The 19,075-nt window shown below is 39.8% G+C and overlaps 1 protein-coding gene across 2 annotated transcripts in view; it reads left to right on the forward strand.

The window, feature by feature from the left end:
* Positions 1-19,075, forward strand: part of LOC149323692 (spindlin-Z) — a 57,179-nt gene that overhangs the window by 12,200 nt on the left and 25,904 nt on the right. For both annotated transcript variants that reach the window (XM_089491067.1, XM_089491075.1), the window contains exon 2: positions 17,872-18,093. In XM_089491067.1, coding sequence (XP_089347193.1) covers positions 18,042-18,093 — 52 coding nt within the window. In that variant the 5' untranslated portion in view covers positions 17,872-18,041. The remainder of the gene's footprint in view (positions 1-17,871; positions 18,094-19,075) is intronic.

Genomic DNA, 19,075 nt, shown 5'->3' on the forward strand with positions numbered 1-19,075 from the left:
GTATTTAACATCATATCAGTCTTTAAATCCTTCTATTGTCATTTGCCCTCTTTTCTGATACAAAAATGTTACCACATGATTCCAATCTTTATTAATTTTTTCTACATTTCTTTCTGTTAGGAGTCTTGATAACTTGTCTATTTCTGCCAGGTCATAAATTTTCCCAATCCATTCTTCAATATCTGGAATTATTTCTTCTTTCCAGTGTCAAGCTAGAATCATCCTAGCCACTACAATGAGGTGGAATATCACTCTTCCATAATGTTTTAGACATCAAAACACTGTGTTTGGTGGTCCCTATATAGACTTGTCCACAGCTGCATAGTTACACAGGTAACACGAATCAAGGAACATGAGAGACACTGCAGACTGGGTCAGCCATAAAAATCAGAACATGTTATAAACCTTCTTAGGCATAAAATGCTATTTGAAAACACTGAAATTCTGGACCATGCCAACATCTAGCAGGTCAGACTACACAGGGAAGCCATTGAAATCCACAAACACTGAGGCAACTTTAACAGGAAAGAAGAAACCCTTAGAGTTAGCAAAGTTTGTCTACCAGTCCTGAAAAACACTAAAATCAAGACCCAGCAAAATGCAGATGAAAACCACCGAGGGTCAGGGGTTTTCCCATCAGACAATGATCACTAATTAAACAGACGCTAATCTTCTTTGCATATCCTCCCACCCTGAGGCCTTGGCATTCAACAACAGAAAAATACACAGATTAACAAGGAAATCACTCCTCCCTAACCAGGGTCACACAGAGTGTGTGTGTGTGCATGTGTCTTATACACATATACATATGCCCCACTCTCTTTCCATGCCAGCATTCTCTGAAGATACCAGCCACAGATGCTGGTGAAATGTCAGGAATAAACTCTTCTAGAACATGGCCACATAGCCCGAAAAACCCACAAAAACTATGGATGCTGGCCATGAAAGCCTTCAACTTCACAGTTCTGTTCTTGTTTTGATGCATATCTTTGTTGCTTACAGCTGCCAAGTTGACTTTGACGTATGGCTATCCTATGAATGAGAGACCTCCAAATCACCCTGTTATCAGCAGTGCTGTTCAGGTCCTGCAGGCTCAGGGCACCTAGTTGGAATGACCTGAAGGGATGGTCCAATTGGATTATAAAAACTGGTTTGTGTGAGACAATTTTTTACTGAACAGTTACTTCCGGGTTGTATCGTAGTGAAAAGTTGTAAATGTGTGGGTAACCAAGTAAAGAAGGTGCATCCTCATTCACTGTCTGCTTCTATCTTAGTGCCTCAGGTTATTTTTCATTTTAAAAAAACAGGAGAATGACATTTCTGTTGAACATTTTGTTTGTTTATATTCACTACAAATCCCTTGTTACTGGTTTTGTGTGACAGTCAAAGCACAAATAACAGCAGTGGCAGATGGTAAAGAAGACCAGCAGATGAAAATTCATATAGCATTTTCAATAATATGCTATTCTTGTTTTGATGTTGCAAGACCAGGAGGGCAGAGGAAGGTGTTTGAAATGGATGGTAAGAAAAAGACTAGCTTTAAACCACTTTGCCTCTCAAATTCTGCTTAGGAACATGGTTGCTACTAGGTCCTATCTTATCCTTATAACCTGTCATCTTCCACGCCTCATTCTGTTCATTTAATGTGAGTTGCAGATTCAATTATGCTCAGCCAGAGAATTTCCTGGAAACTAAAATGAATTTTGAGGGTCAGACTTGTTCGGGATAAATCTGGTTCTCTGAAGTATTTGTGATACGCTTTTGCCAGCATTGATCTGTGTGTGTGTAGATAAATCTGCATACTTAATGCTGTTTTCAAATTAAAATATGTGTTAGAAAAGTCTGTTTTGTGTATGAAAGAGCAGTGGTGTGAAGAGATGAAATGTGAGTTAATCGCATTCCTGCTTTTGGACTATATGAATATTTGGGCGAATAAACAGCAGTTGGAACCTGAGCTGGAATGCGCTCTCAATAGAGGAACTGTGCCAGTTTTCATCTGAGCTTTTTTTCCTGCTGACTTTCTGTCCCCCTAAGACATCTTTGGGGACAGCCAGGTAAGGGGAAATCTTTAGCTGAAAACTTGTGCAAGGTCTCACAACTTGTTATTGTCCAAAATAAAATTAGTTAAAAAGCACCTTCCACATATAATGTCATGTATAGTTTGGCCATAAACTAATGTTTTACTGCTGCAATTCAGTTTAGTGACCATGATTTGGGATTATCTTTCCTGCACATTTGCAAGCAGCTCTAGCCCCATTGGTATTAATTTCATTTAGATGCCCATTGATTCTGTTTAGACAGACCCTTGAGTTTATTTAGGTTGTATTATATTGAATAATGGTGTTATCCACAAAATGGCTATGTATGTCTATTCTTTCTGGCCTTTGATATTGCTGGAAACTCTCCCCCCCCCCCCCCCCCCAATAATAATTGTAATTTGTTCCAGGACAAAACAGGGACCATTTTCTTTTCACTTCTTTTATTCCATTTTGCTGTCTGGATTCTCAGAGACATCAGACAATTGAAATATGTCTGATGTCTGAAACGCAAAAGATAATTAAAATAGCATCAATTGTAATTAAAATATTGTACAACCATCTTCTAAAGCCAACTGCCAGGCATTCCTCCAAGGTGTTCCTTTTGCCCACTGACTGCTTTTTTTAAAAAAGAGGCATCCATTTAAAAAAGGCTTTTTAATCTTTGTCCAATTGATGCATCTGATCTGTAACTTTAATAGTGATGATGGGAGTTGAAGTCAATATCTAGATTCCCAAGGCTGGAAAAGGCTAAAAATGTAGAAATTTTCCTGATGTCTTTCTCTGGATAAAGTGTTTGTACATAAGATTGTGATCATGATGAAAACACCTTCAGCTTTGGGCTATCAAGCTAAACCTTGAGGCCTGGTTTCCTGGAGCAAGGCCTCTCTGGAAGATCACATATGCAAAGATGTCTGCCTCAACTGTTCAACGACTAGACTATTCAGGATTTTGTTGAAAGATCAGAATCAACATTCTGAAGGATCTGACCATTTTTGAGACTGTGTAAGGTGACCATTGAAACCCATCATTCTCAAAAGCCACAGGCCAGTGTGTTCTAGTACACCAAGTGCAGTTCTAGTGCACTTGCCTAGCCAGCCAGTTGTGTTTTTAAAGAAGTACCAAATTTATAGCATAATGGCTAAATCCTGCATATTTTTAGTGAGTGGAAAGTGAAAAGAATCTTACATCTTGGTAGATTGCAAGCAAAACGTGAATCAAGAGTTTAAAGATAAATCCAATGGAAAAATGAGTGAAGTGTGTTCCTTCAAATGTTGGTGAACTGCAATTCTCAGTATTCCTAACTATTTAGTATGCTCATTAAAGCAGGTGTGAATTGTGTGGTTCAATTTCTGAAGGGTCCTCACTTTGTCAACCCATGCATTAAGACTTTTAAATTTTAAACATATCTGAAATGTCTTCTGACATAAAATATGGGAACAAAATAGCATTGTTTATCTGTTTGCTGTGTTGAAGCATATTAATGTATCCATTCATTGAAATGTCAGATTCATAAATGGATTAGAAAGCTAAAGGCTCTTTCAAGTGAAGACAGGATAGTAGATCGACATTTATAAATTATTTTTTTCCACTTTTGGGAACCAACTTTAAGAAATTAAGATCAATTATCTAATATTGTTGTATTCCAATTAACCATTCTTTATACTCGGTCTTGGCAGTGCTTCTGACATAATGAAACAGATTTCTAGCATTTGCTCCTGAATATTGAATATTTCATATTCCTTCAGTATTTTTCTCTTGAAGAAAGCCACCAAATATACATGGTTTAAAACAATGCCTTTATTTTTATAGTCTTAAATTGGCAGTACAATTATTTTGTAATGAATGGGGGCCCAATTACATAGAAGTTGAATACATATCATCCAGAATACATAAGCCACTTATGAATCTTAAAGGGGGCCAACTCTCCCTACAAGGGCTCAGCTACAAGGATGGCATTGACAATCTTTCTGTTCTGGTCAGTGTTTTAGGGATTTTCTGAGCCCATTTGCCAAAGACAAAGACTAGAAAACAGTAGAAAGGCCATCTGGGTTTCTTTGCTTAAACTCCAGACTGAAGACCTTAACAGAAATCTTGGTTAATTTTAAAATTTTTGCAGTCCTCCACAGAGGAATGATTTACTGAGCACCTTGCTGTAAAATAATTAACTAAATTTTCTAATATACTGTATATAAAATAAATTTATTTTGGGGAAAAGGACACCCACCCACCCCATGCACACCTCCGATTAAAACCATCAGTCTAGATGTTAGGAAAATCATTTAGAAGTGAGCATTTTTTAAATTTTAAGTGGAATCTTAGGCCTGTTACAGACTGCCAAAATAAAGCTGCTTTGGGTCTCTTTGGAGGTATGCTATTTAAATGATGCATGGGTCCTAAGAGTCCGGAGGTTACGCCAAAGCCACACTCCATTCCTAAGCACTGGAGTGCAGCTTTGGTGCAGCTTCCGGATTCTTAGGGTGCATGCATCATTTAAACAGCATACCTCCAAAGAGACCCGAAGCAGCTTTATTTTGGCAGTCTGTAACAGGCCTTAATTCACTAAAAACTGCACATTTTGCAAAGACGACCTTATCCTGTCCAGTAGTTTAGCGTGCTCTGATTCTAAATCAGAAAATTATGTAGCTGTTGGACTTATCTTGTTAATGAAATTGCACTTAATTTATGGAGAGGTTGGCAGATTGAATTTTGGGATGTAGGGTCAAAAGCAAAGCATAAATTATATGTTTGTTCATTCTGCTTGCAATATGGTCTAGGATAAATTACTGATAATGTATGTAATGCAGGTCTCTCTAGAAAAGAGGCCTTGAGAGTAGTTATTCTGTTTTTAGTTTGCAGTATATCTAATCACTTCTGTTAATCTAGGTTTGGGTTGATTGTTTATGTGAAAATGGTACAGGTTATTATAAAAGGAAATAACTAAACAGTGGGTCCTTAGCATGAACTGGGTTCTGGTTTCAGGATCCCTTGTGGATACAAAAACTGTGGATGCTCAAGTTCCATTATATACAGTGTGCCTGTGTCACACACGGGTGCAATATACGCAGCTTTCTGCATACTCTGAAAGCCGTGCTGGAAGAAGAGGCACCGTGCACGGGAAAGAATAATGGCTGTGTGCCCATGGCGCACGCATGCGCATACTACCTCAGGCACAAGCTTTGTTACTTTAAATGGGGCTGAAGCATATGCGGAATTTCACTTAAGGGGGGGGGTCTGAAACGGATCCTCCGCATAAAGGAAGGGAACACTCTACAGTGGTATATATAAAACAGCAAAATCTAGGTTTGCTTATTGGTGACTATTTTCAAAAAGTGGTTGATTGAATCCTTGAATGTAAAATCCATGGATATGGAGTGCTGATTGTATTCCCTTTCACTGGTGTTGTTGTGTGCCTTCAAATCATATCCTACTTAGAGTAACTCAAGATGAACCTACCACAGGGTTTTCTTGGCAAGATTTGTTCACAGGTAGTTTGCCTTTGACTTCCTCTGAGGCTTAGAGAGTGTGACTTGCCCAAGGTCACCCAGTGGCTAAGCTGGGATTTGAACTCCGGCCTCCATAGTCTTAGTCCAATACTTAAACCGTTATACCACACTGGAGACAAAAGGAAAAATGTTAAAAGCAATGCAGAACATTGTCTGTATAGAGCAGAGGTTCCCAAACTTTGGCCCTCTGGATGTTTTGGACTTCAACCCCCAACATTCCAGATTGTTGGCCAAACTGACTAGGGCTTCTGAGAATTGAAGTCTAAAACTCCTGGAGGACCAAGGTTTGGGAAACACTAGTATAGAGAGTATGCACTAGTTCCACTTAGCCCCACCTGTAAGTTGGTTCTGATGCACAGACTCATTACAGTCTCCCTCAGTCCCCAAGTCCTCCTGCAAGCAAGAGTGCCATCTCCTACCTTATCTGCTATAGCAGGGGTAGGCAACCTTTTTGAGCCGGGAGCCGGGTTGGTGTCCCCAAGACAAGGGGGGGGGGGAATAATTAAATAATATAGGACAACATTTTCAAATGTAGGACACATTTTTAAAATGGAGGACATGCGAAAAATTGGATGATTTTTTTAAAAATGTTAATATAAATGCATGTTTCTTAGGCATGATCAGAATGGAAGACATTTGGGCATTATTCCTAGACAGATGGCAGAAATGTACTTCCCTTTCTGGCCAACCCCCCCTCCCCCCATTCCAAACAGCACATTTTAGTATTGAACATGGCTTTACTTAACATGCCAATCTCTTGCATATTTCAGAGGCTTATTGCATAATCAAACTCTTTGGGTTTCACACTGAACATGGGTTCACATGGCTATGCATATTTAACATGTCAAGGTGGTCTCACAAGAAGTGATTTGCCCTCGGGTTCAAATGTACTTCTCAGAAGTGTGTACTTTTTCTTCACTGCGCATGAGTTTGTAAAAATCACAGCAACTTACATTGGCTGTGCCTCCCAAGCTGGCTCATATCAATATCACCATCACCATCCTGCTCCTGCTCCTGCTCCTCTTCTTCTTCTTCCTCCTCCTCCTCTTCCTCCGCCTTCCTCCCTCCTCCTCCTCTTCCTTCCTCCTCCCCGCGCACCTGCGCGAGAGCCCCAAGGCCTCGCGCGCCTGCCCCCCGGGGCCTTTGGCGGCGGCAATCGGCAGCAGGACCAAGCAGGGGCTGGTCCCAATGGCTCGGCGGGCCGCATGCGGCCCATGGGCCATAGGTTGCCGCCCCCTGTGCTATAGATTAGTAGTCATCTCTGAGCTTTTGACATGCCAAGTAGTAACTTTGGATGCTTATGTTTACTCTCAGCTATACTACTGCATGTTTCCATCCTTAAAATTGAACTAAATATAATAGATTGTCTGTAATCATACTCTCAGACAATATTTATCAGGAAGTTTTGTTTCTAACATGTTGCTATCCAGGTTCTTTGATAGATGTGGGATGTAAGATACTGTTTAGATTACAGCAATGGGCTCTACATGAGACTGCCTTTGAACATTGTGTAGAAATCACCTTCTTCACAACCAGGCATTTATTGGGAACAATTGATTTTCAAATTGGAGTAGCTTGACTGAATACTAATCCATTTTCAGGCACAGTTCAAATTTTTGTTAGAACATGGGAGCAGGGGAGGGGGGGACCATTGCCCCATACAAATCTGCTTAAGTTTAAAATTCCTGGAACCTTCTTTCTGTTCCACTTGAATTCCAATTCATTCCACTTTCTGAAGCATATATTATGGCAACTTCATAGGGGGCTTTCTTGGTGGTGGTCCCCAGCATATGAAATTCATTACAAAGGGATGCCTGGCCATTTCTGGCTTAGATGACATTATAAGTAAGTTTGATGTTCATTGATGTGTTTTAAAAGCTCTCTTTGTTTTTACACTTAATCTTGAGTTTTGGTCTTATTTAAACACTATTTGATGAGAAAGTAGGGTCCTAATGTAACAAATAAATACATGATAATTTCTGCCACTCATACATAGGCAGCTCTGGTACATTCTCTTTAAAATAAATCCATATGAAAGTCATATTGAGCTTTAAGTCTTCATAAGATCTATAGACCTAAAGAAGTTTTTGTGTCTCTGTAGGTATACCCACAACTAGATATGCTTTATGTCTGTATTACAATCTACTATTTCTTGTCTTCAAGTATTTTAATTTTTTGGCTTGATCTTAGGATATACTAAAGCTCTGATGGTTATAAACCTTTGAGAGTTTGTCAACAAAACTCAAGACTTCTGACGTAATCTCACTTTCATGATCTTTTAGAGCTCTTGATTGCCTCATTGGTGCTTATGTCCTTAACAAGATGTTTTCTCATAATTTTTCCCTCTCTAGTGGCAACTAACTTCATTCAGAACATAAAATCTTAAACCAACATAGAATGATAGAATGCAGTATCATAGCTTGGGAATATTTATAATTCTAAACTGTATCTCTCACACAAGCACACTTCATCAATGAGATTTTAGAAGCATAACTATTGCAACTTAATCATTAATGCTAGAAGGGCAATATACAAAAATATAATGAAATACAGATGCTGTACTGAAAGATGGTGTGTGTTAGCAGCTGAGTCTGGTTGCCTTCACCTGTGTTTAGTGTCCCAGCTGTCTTCCTGATGCAAAAAGGAAGATACATTTCCCTGTTTGCAAAGGCTACAAAAATCTTCCTGTGTGCCAGATCTAGGGTTTTATCTCCTGAAATTGGAGACAGTGGTATTTTGGTCTGTGGTAACATTTTGGTCTGTGGGTCAACATTGTACAGACCAATGCTTGTATGCTTCTTGAACATGTAACAGCCCTTTTTACAGTTGCAGCTTCTTGTAATTTAACTTACCCACAGTAAATATTTGATAATTACCTACACAGTTTTTATTGCAACTGTGTTTGTGAAACCTACTCAGATGTAAGTACTGTTAACTTGTATTTGTTTGGCACCTTTTTGACTGCATGGTTTAACGAATCAGTCTTGGAAAAGAGCTGATAGGGTCATGGAGGCATGAGGACCTGAAACTGGTTTAAAAAAAAAAAAGGCACACATGTTTTAAAGTGTATAATTTGTCAGCAACATTTGAGAATTATAAAAGATATTACAGATATTATGGAATAGATTTATTAGGTCTGAGTCCTTCTAAAGTTATTCTTTAAGTGTACAGCCCTCTCTAAAAGTTGCACTTTCAGATGATAAAGATACTCTTCATCAGGAAGGTTTTGAATTTTGACATAGTTAATTGTTGCATGACAATTTATTGCTGTAGGTGTCTTATTTATTATTTATTTATCTTAATTGGTCTTATATTGGTATGAATGGTTCTGGGTTACAGTATGTTAACCAAACGTACATGCTGTAAACACTGTGGAGAGATATGCACTTAATAGGTTTCTAAAAAAATTGAACTTGTTTATGAATAATAATTATCTGATTTTTCTTGAGGATATACATCATTTTCTGTTTTTTCTTATACTGACTTTGTTTGTAGTGTGTGTATATATAAATTGGTATCTTGTAGATTAATAGTAATAATATTTTAAGCAACAACCACAAGATGCTATAGATTCTCTTACATTTTTGCAAGGGGAACATGCAGTTCAAGGTGTACCTACTTGTACTCCAGAATTTATATCAGTTGGGATATAATCTTTCAGCCATGGAAGAGTTAAATGTTGTGTGCTGCACCAACTAGAATAGTTTTTGGATAAGGGAAAAGGTGAAGGAGGTAAACGTAGATACCAGGTCTTTCCTAACTTTGTTCATTTATGGCTCTGAGTAGGAAAAGAGGAAGACCACACCACAGGTGAATACACTAAACTGAGGAAACCACAGCCCTGAGTTTGTAAGACTTGATGCCTAAACCAAACAGTGACAGCTGAGTTGTGTTGTAACTATAATTTTGAATCTGCCTGATTGGGCATTTAGCAGGAGCTGCATACATGTCCAGTGGTAGGGGAAAAAAGCTGTTACATGGGGAACTCCAAATACAGCTCATAAAGATTGGCTGTCTTTTGCTAAAAGAGCTGCAAGCACTTGCAGTTATGCAAGACTTCTGGCATGTTTAGCCCATTTCTATTATTCCAGAAAAGGTATCAGTGACTCGCATTGATATAGAAGAAACCATCAGGCAAAATATGCTCTTCGTTTGTAATTAGTTACATAATTTATAGGGACTGCTCTTTCATAGAAATGAAGTGCAGATGGGGGAGAAATATGAAACAGATCATGCACAAGATCTTGAAAGTTTTTAGCAACTGTGCAGCACTGCCCAGAAATTACTATAAAGGTCCCAGTAAACCAATGCAAACTTGGGTATGTGTATTCAGAAGAGGTATGTTAGGAGTTAAGTCTGACTTGCTATCTTTCAGTGCTTCTAGTACGTGGGGCACTTTAACTAAATATTAGTTGTGGAGACTGTTAGAACTCCTAGATAGCCCAGGTTTACATCTTGAATAATTAAAATGAATTGAAGTAGAATGAAAAGCACATGTATATCATCGTAAATTTTTGGAGAGTACAGTCCTGCTTCCTCATCATGAAGGCCTAAAGCAGTGATTTCCAAAGTGGGTGGTACACCCCTGGAGGGTGGGGAGGGAGATCCAGGGGCCAGTGTGGGAAAAGGGGGCAGCAGGAGGGTTTTCAGTCACTGTATTGGCACGCAAGAACAGCATGGGGAATCATTAGCCTTTAAGACCAGGGTGGGAATGATGGTTGCATGAAACATCTTTTCAGTATCCCTTAAAACCACTTCACAGCTGCACTGTTTGCTTTGTGTGTTGCTGTTTCATGCTCTTCACCTCCCCACATGAGCTCAGTCCCTTAGCCACATCTTTCACTAGTAGTGGTGGCTAGGAAATTCTCATGAGGCTTCTCCCAGAGGGTGTTTGAAGCTCAGTTGTCAGAGAAAGGAGAGCCCTCATTTGCCTCACTTTCTGGCCACACCTGTTTTCCACTGAGCTATTATTAATGTCTTACAAAGTACATTAATGATATATCCTATTTCTTCCAAGAGATAGATGTTTAGGGAACAACAGTGGCATTGCTAGGATGGTGGTAATGATGTCAACTGGTGCATCCTACAGTCCACATGCCCCCTAGTGACACCTCTGCTGCAAGGCTGGCATGGGTGAGAAGCTCCTCAGCCACTGCTCAGCCAACTATTTGGTTGCTGCTCCTTGCATGACTGGATGGCAAAGGGAGCAGCAACTGAGATAGGTTGTTTTGAATATGCAGTAGAACAGTAGACCTAATATCAAGCAATACGTGTTGGGTGTGTGTGCTGGGATTGTTATCCAAGAAGAAAGGGGGCAGTAGCCCAAAAAAAGTCTGGGGACCACTTGTCTAGAGCATTACTTCCTAAGCTAGATGATGGAGGATGGGTTTGCAGCAGTTTCCAGTGTGCATCAACTTGAGCAACCTTATGAATGAGAGGCCTCCAACATTGTGTCATCAGTTGCCTTGCTCAGGACTTCCAAACTCAGAGCGGCAGCTTCCCTGAATGATTTTGTCCACCTTTAATTTGGCCCTTATCTTTTCATTATATTTTTTTCTAATGAATCATGTAATCTCATGATGTGTCCAAAGTACAATAGCTGCGGTTTAGTCATTTTGGCTCCTAGTGAGAATGCATGCTTGGTCTCAAACCTATTTGTTTGTCTTTTTAGCAGTCCATGTTATCCTTAGAACTCTTCTCCAGCAACTCGCTTAAAATGAGTTGATTTTTCCTGTCAGCTTTCTTCACTGGCCAGCTTTCACATGTATAGATATCAATCGGAAATAAGTTAGCATGTATGATCCCGACTTCGGTTGTTGCTGTGTGCCTTCAAGCTGTTTCCAACTTATGGCAAACCTAAAGTAAACCTGTCACAGGGTTTTCTGAGGCTGAGACAGTGTGATATTGTTAAACATCTATACCTTGGCACCGTATCTTGCTAAAGACCAAGACTTGGAAAGTTGGCTATGGAGGAACTGAGGCCTGTTACAGACTGCCAAAATAAAGCTGCTTTGGATCTCTTTGGAGATTTGCTGTTTAAATGATGCATGCATCCTAAGAATCCGGAAGCTGCGCCAAAGCTGCACTCCAGTGCTTAGGAATGGAGTGTGGCTTTGGCGCGACTTCCGGACTCTTAGGACCCATGCATCATTTAAACAGCATACCTCCAAAGAGACCCGAAGCAGCTTTATTTTGGCAGTCTGTAACAGGCCTAAGGTTCTCATGTGCACAGTACACAGATACTTCATTCAATACCTGATTTTAAACCAAAATGTAGACAAGATACAGTGCCAAGGTATAGGTGACCTGTAACAATTACATTGTTTTCATCAGCTGCTTCAAAACCTATGTGATCATTACTTTCATTCTTTAATATGCTGCTAAATTCTTCCTGCACTTTCATCAGTTGTCATTTCAATACAAGAATGAATTCTTATCCTACTATGCTAATTGGCATTCATGAAGTTTGGGTTTGCAAGATTTCTGTGCATTGTCAGTGTTAATAATGTAATTGTTGCTATCTGTATGTTCTACATTTAATTTACCTTGTCTTCACTCAGTATTGCAAACTCAACCAAAAATACTTTCTCTGTGATAGGGTTGCTAGGTGAAATAAGGAACAGAGCTCTTATACTTCAAATAGACGTGTAAAAGAAGAAATTCCAGCAGGTATTACTTGTCATGCAGGCAGTACCTGCTGAAAATTCCTCTTCTGCACAACCATTACATGTATATAAGTTCTGGCCCTTATTTCACCTGGCAATCCTAGTATATATGTCTGAAATTTGTGATAAAAAATAATGCATCTGAGTTTCATATTATAATAAATGTATGAAATCTTTAAAGTGTTCCATAGCTTCTTGTTGTTTTTAGGAAACAATCATCAAAGGAGTTAAGGAAACATAGCATGTGGAAAAGGGAAGCTATTGGGATGATGACTCAAAAATACTTAGTTGGGAATGACTGTAAACAGGCAACCACTAGAGGGTGCTGAAATGCTTGTTTCTAAAGGTACAACTTGTATCAACCATCCTTCTAGTGTGTGAAGACTGTGACTTAGAGAATTTGAAAGTGATTTAAAATGTTTTAAAGAAGTGTTTTGAGATAGTGCTGCACAAAGTGATATAGTAAATATAATTTTAACCTATTAATTCCAAGCTTGAACTCATACAGGCAATTTTTCCTTGCAAAATGCAATGTGAACTAGCCAGAGTAAGCACCCAAGGATTCCAGATATTACTGTTCTGGGTTTATTTGAAGAAAGTTTGCTACCAGTCAGAAATTACTCTACTCGGCATTGAGCAGATAGAACAGTGACAGAAAATCTTTCTTTGCTCCTATTACTGTCATGGTGCAGTGGTTTAGATAAGCTGTAACCCATATATCAATACATTCAACGTTTTCACTGTTTGTACTTCAGTTTTGACCAGTTTGGGTGGGAATATTTGAGAGCAATCATTTCAAGGACTTGGGTCATTTCATTCTAGGAAGACAAGAGTCTTGATAGAGAACCATCAAGCATATCTACAGGAAAGATTGGTACAGATGTTCTTAAACTATAGATGGAGCTCTCCCAGTTGTATTTGTATGGATCTCTTGGTCTTCAATATCAGTTTGTCATGCTAGGCTTTCCACTCCTGTAGAAGTTAAAGGCAGGACACATCCCTGTCTGACCAAATAATATTCTGTCTGTGTTAGTGGATAATGCCATAATAAAAATGAATTAATGTCTGTGTCATAGTCATACTCAAACACATCTGCAATCAAATATGGGCATTTACTCAAGTTTTTTATCTCATGTTTCATTTCTTAAAAATATCATCAGTGCTGAACAGTAATTATCATTTCTTTCTTCAAATTCTGGGCTTTTGAGTTGTTTCTCAACCAACTAAATGTCATGACATAAAAAGACAAAGACTGGGTATGGTTTTCATCATATGAGTGAATCTGGGCCAAGAATAGGGTTGCCATTAGTCCGGACCTCCAAACTGGGACAAATGTAGGACAAAATTTTCAAATGTAGGACCTTTTTTGGGGGGGGTCCTGCATTTGAAAAAGAGCCTCGCTGAGGGGAGGATTCCTCCTCCGCCTGGGCTCCGTTCTCAGTAAGGATGGAGCCCAAGTGGAGAAGGAATCTGCCCCCAGTGAGGCTTTCTTTTCCCCTTGGGCTCCGTTTTTGCCAACGGAGCCCAGGGGGAAAAGGATCCTCTCTGAGGGGAGGATTCCTTCTCCACTTGGGCTCCGTTCTCACCAGGGACGGAGCCCAGGCGGAGAAGGAATCCCCCCCTCAGCGAGGCTTTTTTTCCCCGCCTGGGCTCCGTTTTTGCCGGCGGAGCTCAGGCGGGGAAAGAAGTCTGGCCTCGGCAGGCGAGGCTTCTTTCCCTCCCTCAGCTCCAGCGGAGCCAAAGAGGGGAGGGAAGGCCCCCCCTGCCAAAGGAGAGGCCTACAGAGGCCTCTCTCTCTTTCCCCCGCCACTGCTGTTGCAGACTTTGCAACAAAGCCCGGGGGCGGGGGAAATCCCGGGGGCAGGGCCAACCCGGGACGGGACTGTGCGGACCCGCCCAAAACCGGGGAAGTTCCGCCCACAGGCAGGATATGGCAAGCCTAGCCAAGAATGCCAGGAAACTATGGCAAAAGGGGAATAAAAAGGACGACGGGGGGGGGGGGGGAGATATCATAGTTCTGTCTGGGCTTTAAAAAACCACTATCTGGAAGTATTTTACACAAATTCCTTTGGAAGGAAAACATATCAAGCATAAGCTTTGGTCTATATTTTGGCTTTTGAATGTAACATTCAAGACCAGGCATCAGTCTGCATCTGTATGGCTTTCTTATGCCTTTTCTCTGTGCTGTTTTCTCTGCTGCCTTGAGGTCTGCCCCAAATATACAGTATATTGTAGAAGTATTTATCATTTATGCATTTTGTTATATTACAGGTTATAATTAGGATGGGTTTAATTGGCATTGTTGCCACTTGATATATAAAAGAAGCTCAAAAATAATTTTATTCTGTCACAAAAAACAAGTACCATATATTAGTCGACCTCATGTATAAGTGGAGGTCAAGTTTTGGGGCCTAATTACGGATTTTGATATGACCCATGGATAAGTCAAGGGTCATATAACAAAGGATGAATCAAAGGAAAACAATGCCAAACAACTTAGAAAATTCCAGGACAGGCATACCTGTTTGTTCTTACACTAAAAGTTGGATGCATGTGTTAAGGAAAATGCAACATGGGATATACAGTGTAAGAAATAAAACATGTATGTGAGAGTCAGGATGACTCAGCAAAAGCAATTAGGAGCCACACAGGTGTAAAAGGTAATGTAATTAGCAAGTCCTAAATGCCAAGGACAGAAATGCAAAGTGGATAATTGAACACACTTGAGAATTGTTAAAGTGGACAAGGTGAAATGATGAAATCATTAATTGTGGGATGAATCAAGAGAGCCAATGAAAATGGTTGTACACGCCCACTGGGTGGAAACTGACAAGAGTGGGTGGTGTTTTCCAAGGGCTATAATAATGGCTATGATTCCCAATGTATTTTGTGGGTAGTAGTAGTGGGTAGTAGTGAGGAGTTGTGTTGGATAGTTTTGGAGCTGTATATAGTAGAATAAAGTAGATCTTTTATATAAGACTACTGAGTTGTCTGGTGTCTTGAGTCAAGAGCCAGCTGGATCCTGAAGAAGTGTGAAGACTTCTGTGGAAGCAAGAGTGAGAAGGCTTGGAGAGTTTGTCAGGGTCTTCAGCCTATTCTCTGTAACTCTGCTGCTCTAGAGCAAAGCTTTAACCACTGGCCAAAACTGGTCAGCGCCGGTGCGTAACAAGGTGGTGAGTTCGAGCCAGAGGTGAAGAGCTACAACTCCCATCATCCCTGACAGCATGATCAGTGCTTCCAGGACAGATTATGCTCTTGTCTTCACCAGGGGATGGTTCTCATTGTGCCCAAACAGACAGGTCAAAATAAAGTTGCTTTGGGTCACTTTGGAGGTATGCTGTTTAAATGATGCAGAAGTCTTAAGGACTGGAGCACAGTTTTGGTGCAGCTTCTGGCCTCTTAAGTTGCATGTGTCATTTAAACATGTGTTGGCTATATGTTCAGAGTTATTGCCCTGCTGGAAAAAGAACTTTCTCTAGTTCTAGATCTCTTGCAGAGTAAAACATGTTTGGCTCATCCATCATGCCCTTAATCCTGACCAGTTTCCCAGTCCCTGCTGAAGCAAAACACCCACAAAACACAATGTTGTTGTGGTATTGTTCTTGAGGCAATGAGCACTGTTGTTGGGTGCCCCATATGCCTTGTTACAGACTGAAAATTAGTTTTGATAGGATCTAGTTCAGCAATTGATTTTTTTTTCTTGACATTTCTCCATAGACACCAGCTTAAGATGCATTCAGGTTATACAATGGGCCCTTGATTCCCACTGGGGTTTGGTTCCAGGAACCACCACCACAACCCTGGATACCAAAATCCCTGAATGCTCAAGTCCCACTAAATTCAACCACATAGTAAAATTGTATCCCTTATATAAAATGGCAAAATAAAATGGCTTCACAGCCTAGTTGTTTGTCTGATACTAGAGTCCTGTGAATGATAGTAGAGTCCTGTGAAGGGTCTCCCTGTGTCCAGTTAGCACATGTCAAAATGGGTGCCTAATGTAATGACTCAACTGTGAGTTGGCTGAGAAATCTCACCCTGCAGCTAAATAAAACCATTTCACCAGAGCTGTGACTACTTCTGTGGCCTTTCTAAAGGGCATCTTTGGGGGGAGGTGTGTGGTACTGCCATATGGGTTTAGCCATCTACCTTTATTTGCTATTGTCAGTTAGACATGAAGGTGAGGAGTGATAGAAAACAGTGCAGTCTTCTATGTGCTAGTGGGTTTTTTATGTGCCAGTGGGAACTGTTCCAACCTCTGGTGAAATTTAGCTTACAACTCATCCATATGTGTGAGTCTGACAGAGATAGTACAAAGATAGCCCCTTTCTCTGTCATTGACAATATACATTTCCTTACACTGGTATGGTTGTCGCAGTATACATGAAACCAAGGTGAGGGAGGAACAAAGGGGGGCAAGGTTTTTACTTATGTTCCAGAAGTTTCTCAGAGGCTCAGGTGCAAACAACATATGAGTGAGTTTGCAGATGACCTACTTAAAAGTACCATAGTTATTGGAAAAGTGACTTGTTCATTTAGTTTAATAAACTTAAAGGTCGTGTTTCTTTATAACAGGGTTATATTTTACTACACAAAACCTACAGGTTGACAAATATAATGGATACATTATGCTTCATTTTTTCCTAAATTAATAAAAAAAGTTATCAAAGAAGTATGCAGACTGTATTATATCAGGGATAAGACTCATGTGGTCCTACAAACATTTCAGTACGATTCCCAGCAGCTCTAGTCAATAAAGCCAATGGCAAGGAATGCAGGAAGTTGTAGTTTCACACCAGACCTGCACAACTTGGCTGTAGGTAGGGGCCAAAATTAAAATACGCTAAACTTCTTCAGGCCACAAATAAGTTTTAATCAATTATTAATTAATTAATTATTAATTATTATTATTGTTATTATTAATATTTTAGTCATCCTCCATCTCTTCCCGGCCCTCTTCTCAAGAGAAAGTCGAGTGATGGAAGAGCCTTTAAGGGCAAACATTGTCCTTTGCCCAGCCCTCTCTTCAGGAGAAAGCTGGGCTGAGGAGGCGGCTTGAGGAGCCTTAAAACAGAGGTTGGCTGGCCGTTTGCAGCCAGTTACCACTGGAAATCATTCCACATTTTTGTGGGCCTTCAGAAATCCTTTGGTGGGCCACAAGCAGCCCATGGGCTGTATGTTGTCTAGGTCTGTTCTACAGTTTCTGGAGGGATGCTTGAAGTAGTAGTAAGACACACAGTATGTGTCTTGCTTATCATTGGTCTTAAATCAATGGTTTGAGTTGTTGTTGTTTTGCATTTTTATTTAGAAATATACACGCATTTAAGACAAAAAACATCCTCATAACATCTCACCAATATCATAATTACAAATTAACAAATAAAGCAAATATATATACATAAGATAATAGATATTGATATCCTTCTAGTCCTACTTCCTTAACAATCAGACATTCCCGCAATTTGTAGTTTAGTTGTTGACTCCTAATACCTAATATAAATCATTTGTGATTCCATGAGATTTTTTTGTTACACCACTTTGATTTAAATAGTTCCACCCTGGCAGATAGTGGTTTTTTTTACTGCACTGCTTGAAAGCTCATAGTCTGATTATTGTCCTATAAGTTACTGGTTAACAATCCATGTGCTTATTTTTCTCTTTCAGAATATTTTAATTGAAATTGCATCTATTAAGATTGTGGAGAAGAGAATCCTGGTTTGGCGTTTGGACTGTTGTATTTTTTACCCTAAGACTGAAAAGGACTTTACAACATCCCCTAGCACTGGATTTTCACCCTAGTTCAGCAGCTTTGCTGCTCACTTAATTACAGATGAATGAAGACCCCATTTGGAAAGGCACCAGGTCAGCGATCCAGAGCTGATGCAGGTAGGTAATGCACTGATGCATCGCATCCCACAAGTAGATGGAAAATATTGGTGGCTGTAGATCCATATGTTGCTTTGTGGCACCTCAAGGTGGTGGAACCCAGATCTTGTTCCTTTAATGGTTGTGTTATATCACATAAGCAGCACCTGCTGAAATTTTGTCTTCTACATCATCAGCAAAGAGATTATTTTATGGTTAACTAAGCAACAATTAAATAGTTGAGAGCCAGCGTAACATAACATTCCCCTGGCATAACTTTACAGTATTGCAGCAGTTACAGTTGAAGAAACCAGACTTATCAGGTCTATGTGTCATTTGAGAAGCTCAACCGTTGCACCTCATGGGGAATAATGAGTTAGGAAGACTTTGAGAGCTCCTTAAACAATCCAGTAAAGTGTGCAGATGATTTCTTATGCAAGCACTATATCCCCAAAAGATTCTGAATAATGTTTCTGTAGAAAGGAAATGTACACTTTTGCATTATGTTTACATACCTAATTTAAGTCACAGAAGCTGCAGCAAAGATGACAAAGGAACTTACGTGATGGATAAAATGGCATTTGAAATGGGAAGGCTGTGGTCTGACATTAATGAATACAAGATAGATTTGTCTCATTTTCCAGAAATAACTTAATTTGGAAACACATGTGCATAGAATGAAGCAAGTATGGAAGATGGAGCTGGGAAGCAAGAGTTTAAATTGAAACAATGGAAAATGACATTAAAATACAGATAAACCCATTTTCCTGGACTGGCAATAATAGTTGATGCAATAAATATTTTCAGAACGTAATGATACCTGAAGTTACTTTTCTTTGGTTGAAACTATGAGCTTGTACAGACAGGCCAAAATAAAGCTGCTTCAGGTCACTTTGGAGGTATGTTGTTTAAATGACACACGGATCTTAAGAGGCCAGAAGCTGCACCAAAGCTGCTCTCTAGTCCTTAGGATTGGAGTGAGGCTTTGGCACGGCTTCCGGGC

This window comes from Sceloporus occidentalis, unplaced genomic scaffold (assembly GCF_023333645.1).
Source record: "Sceloporus occidentalis isolate IW3139 unplaced genomic scaffold, rSceOcc1.0.p SCAF_1, whole genome shotgun sequence".
Classification (NCBI taxonomy): Eukaryota; Metazoa; Chordata; class Lepidosauria; order Squamata; family Phrynosomatidae; genus Sceloporus; species Sceloporus occidentalis.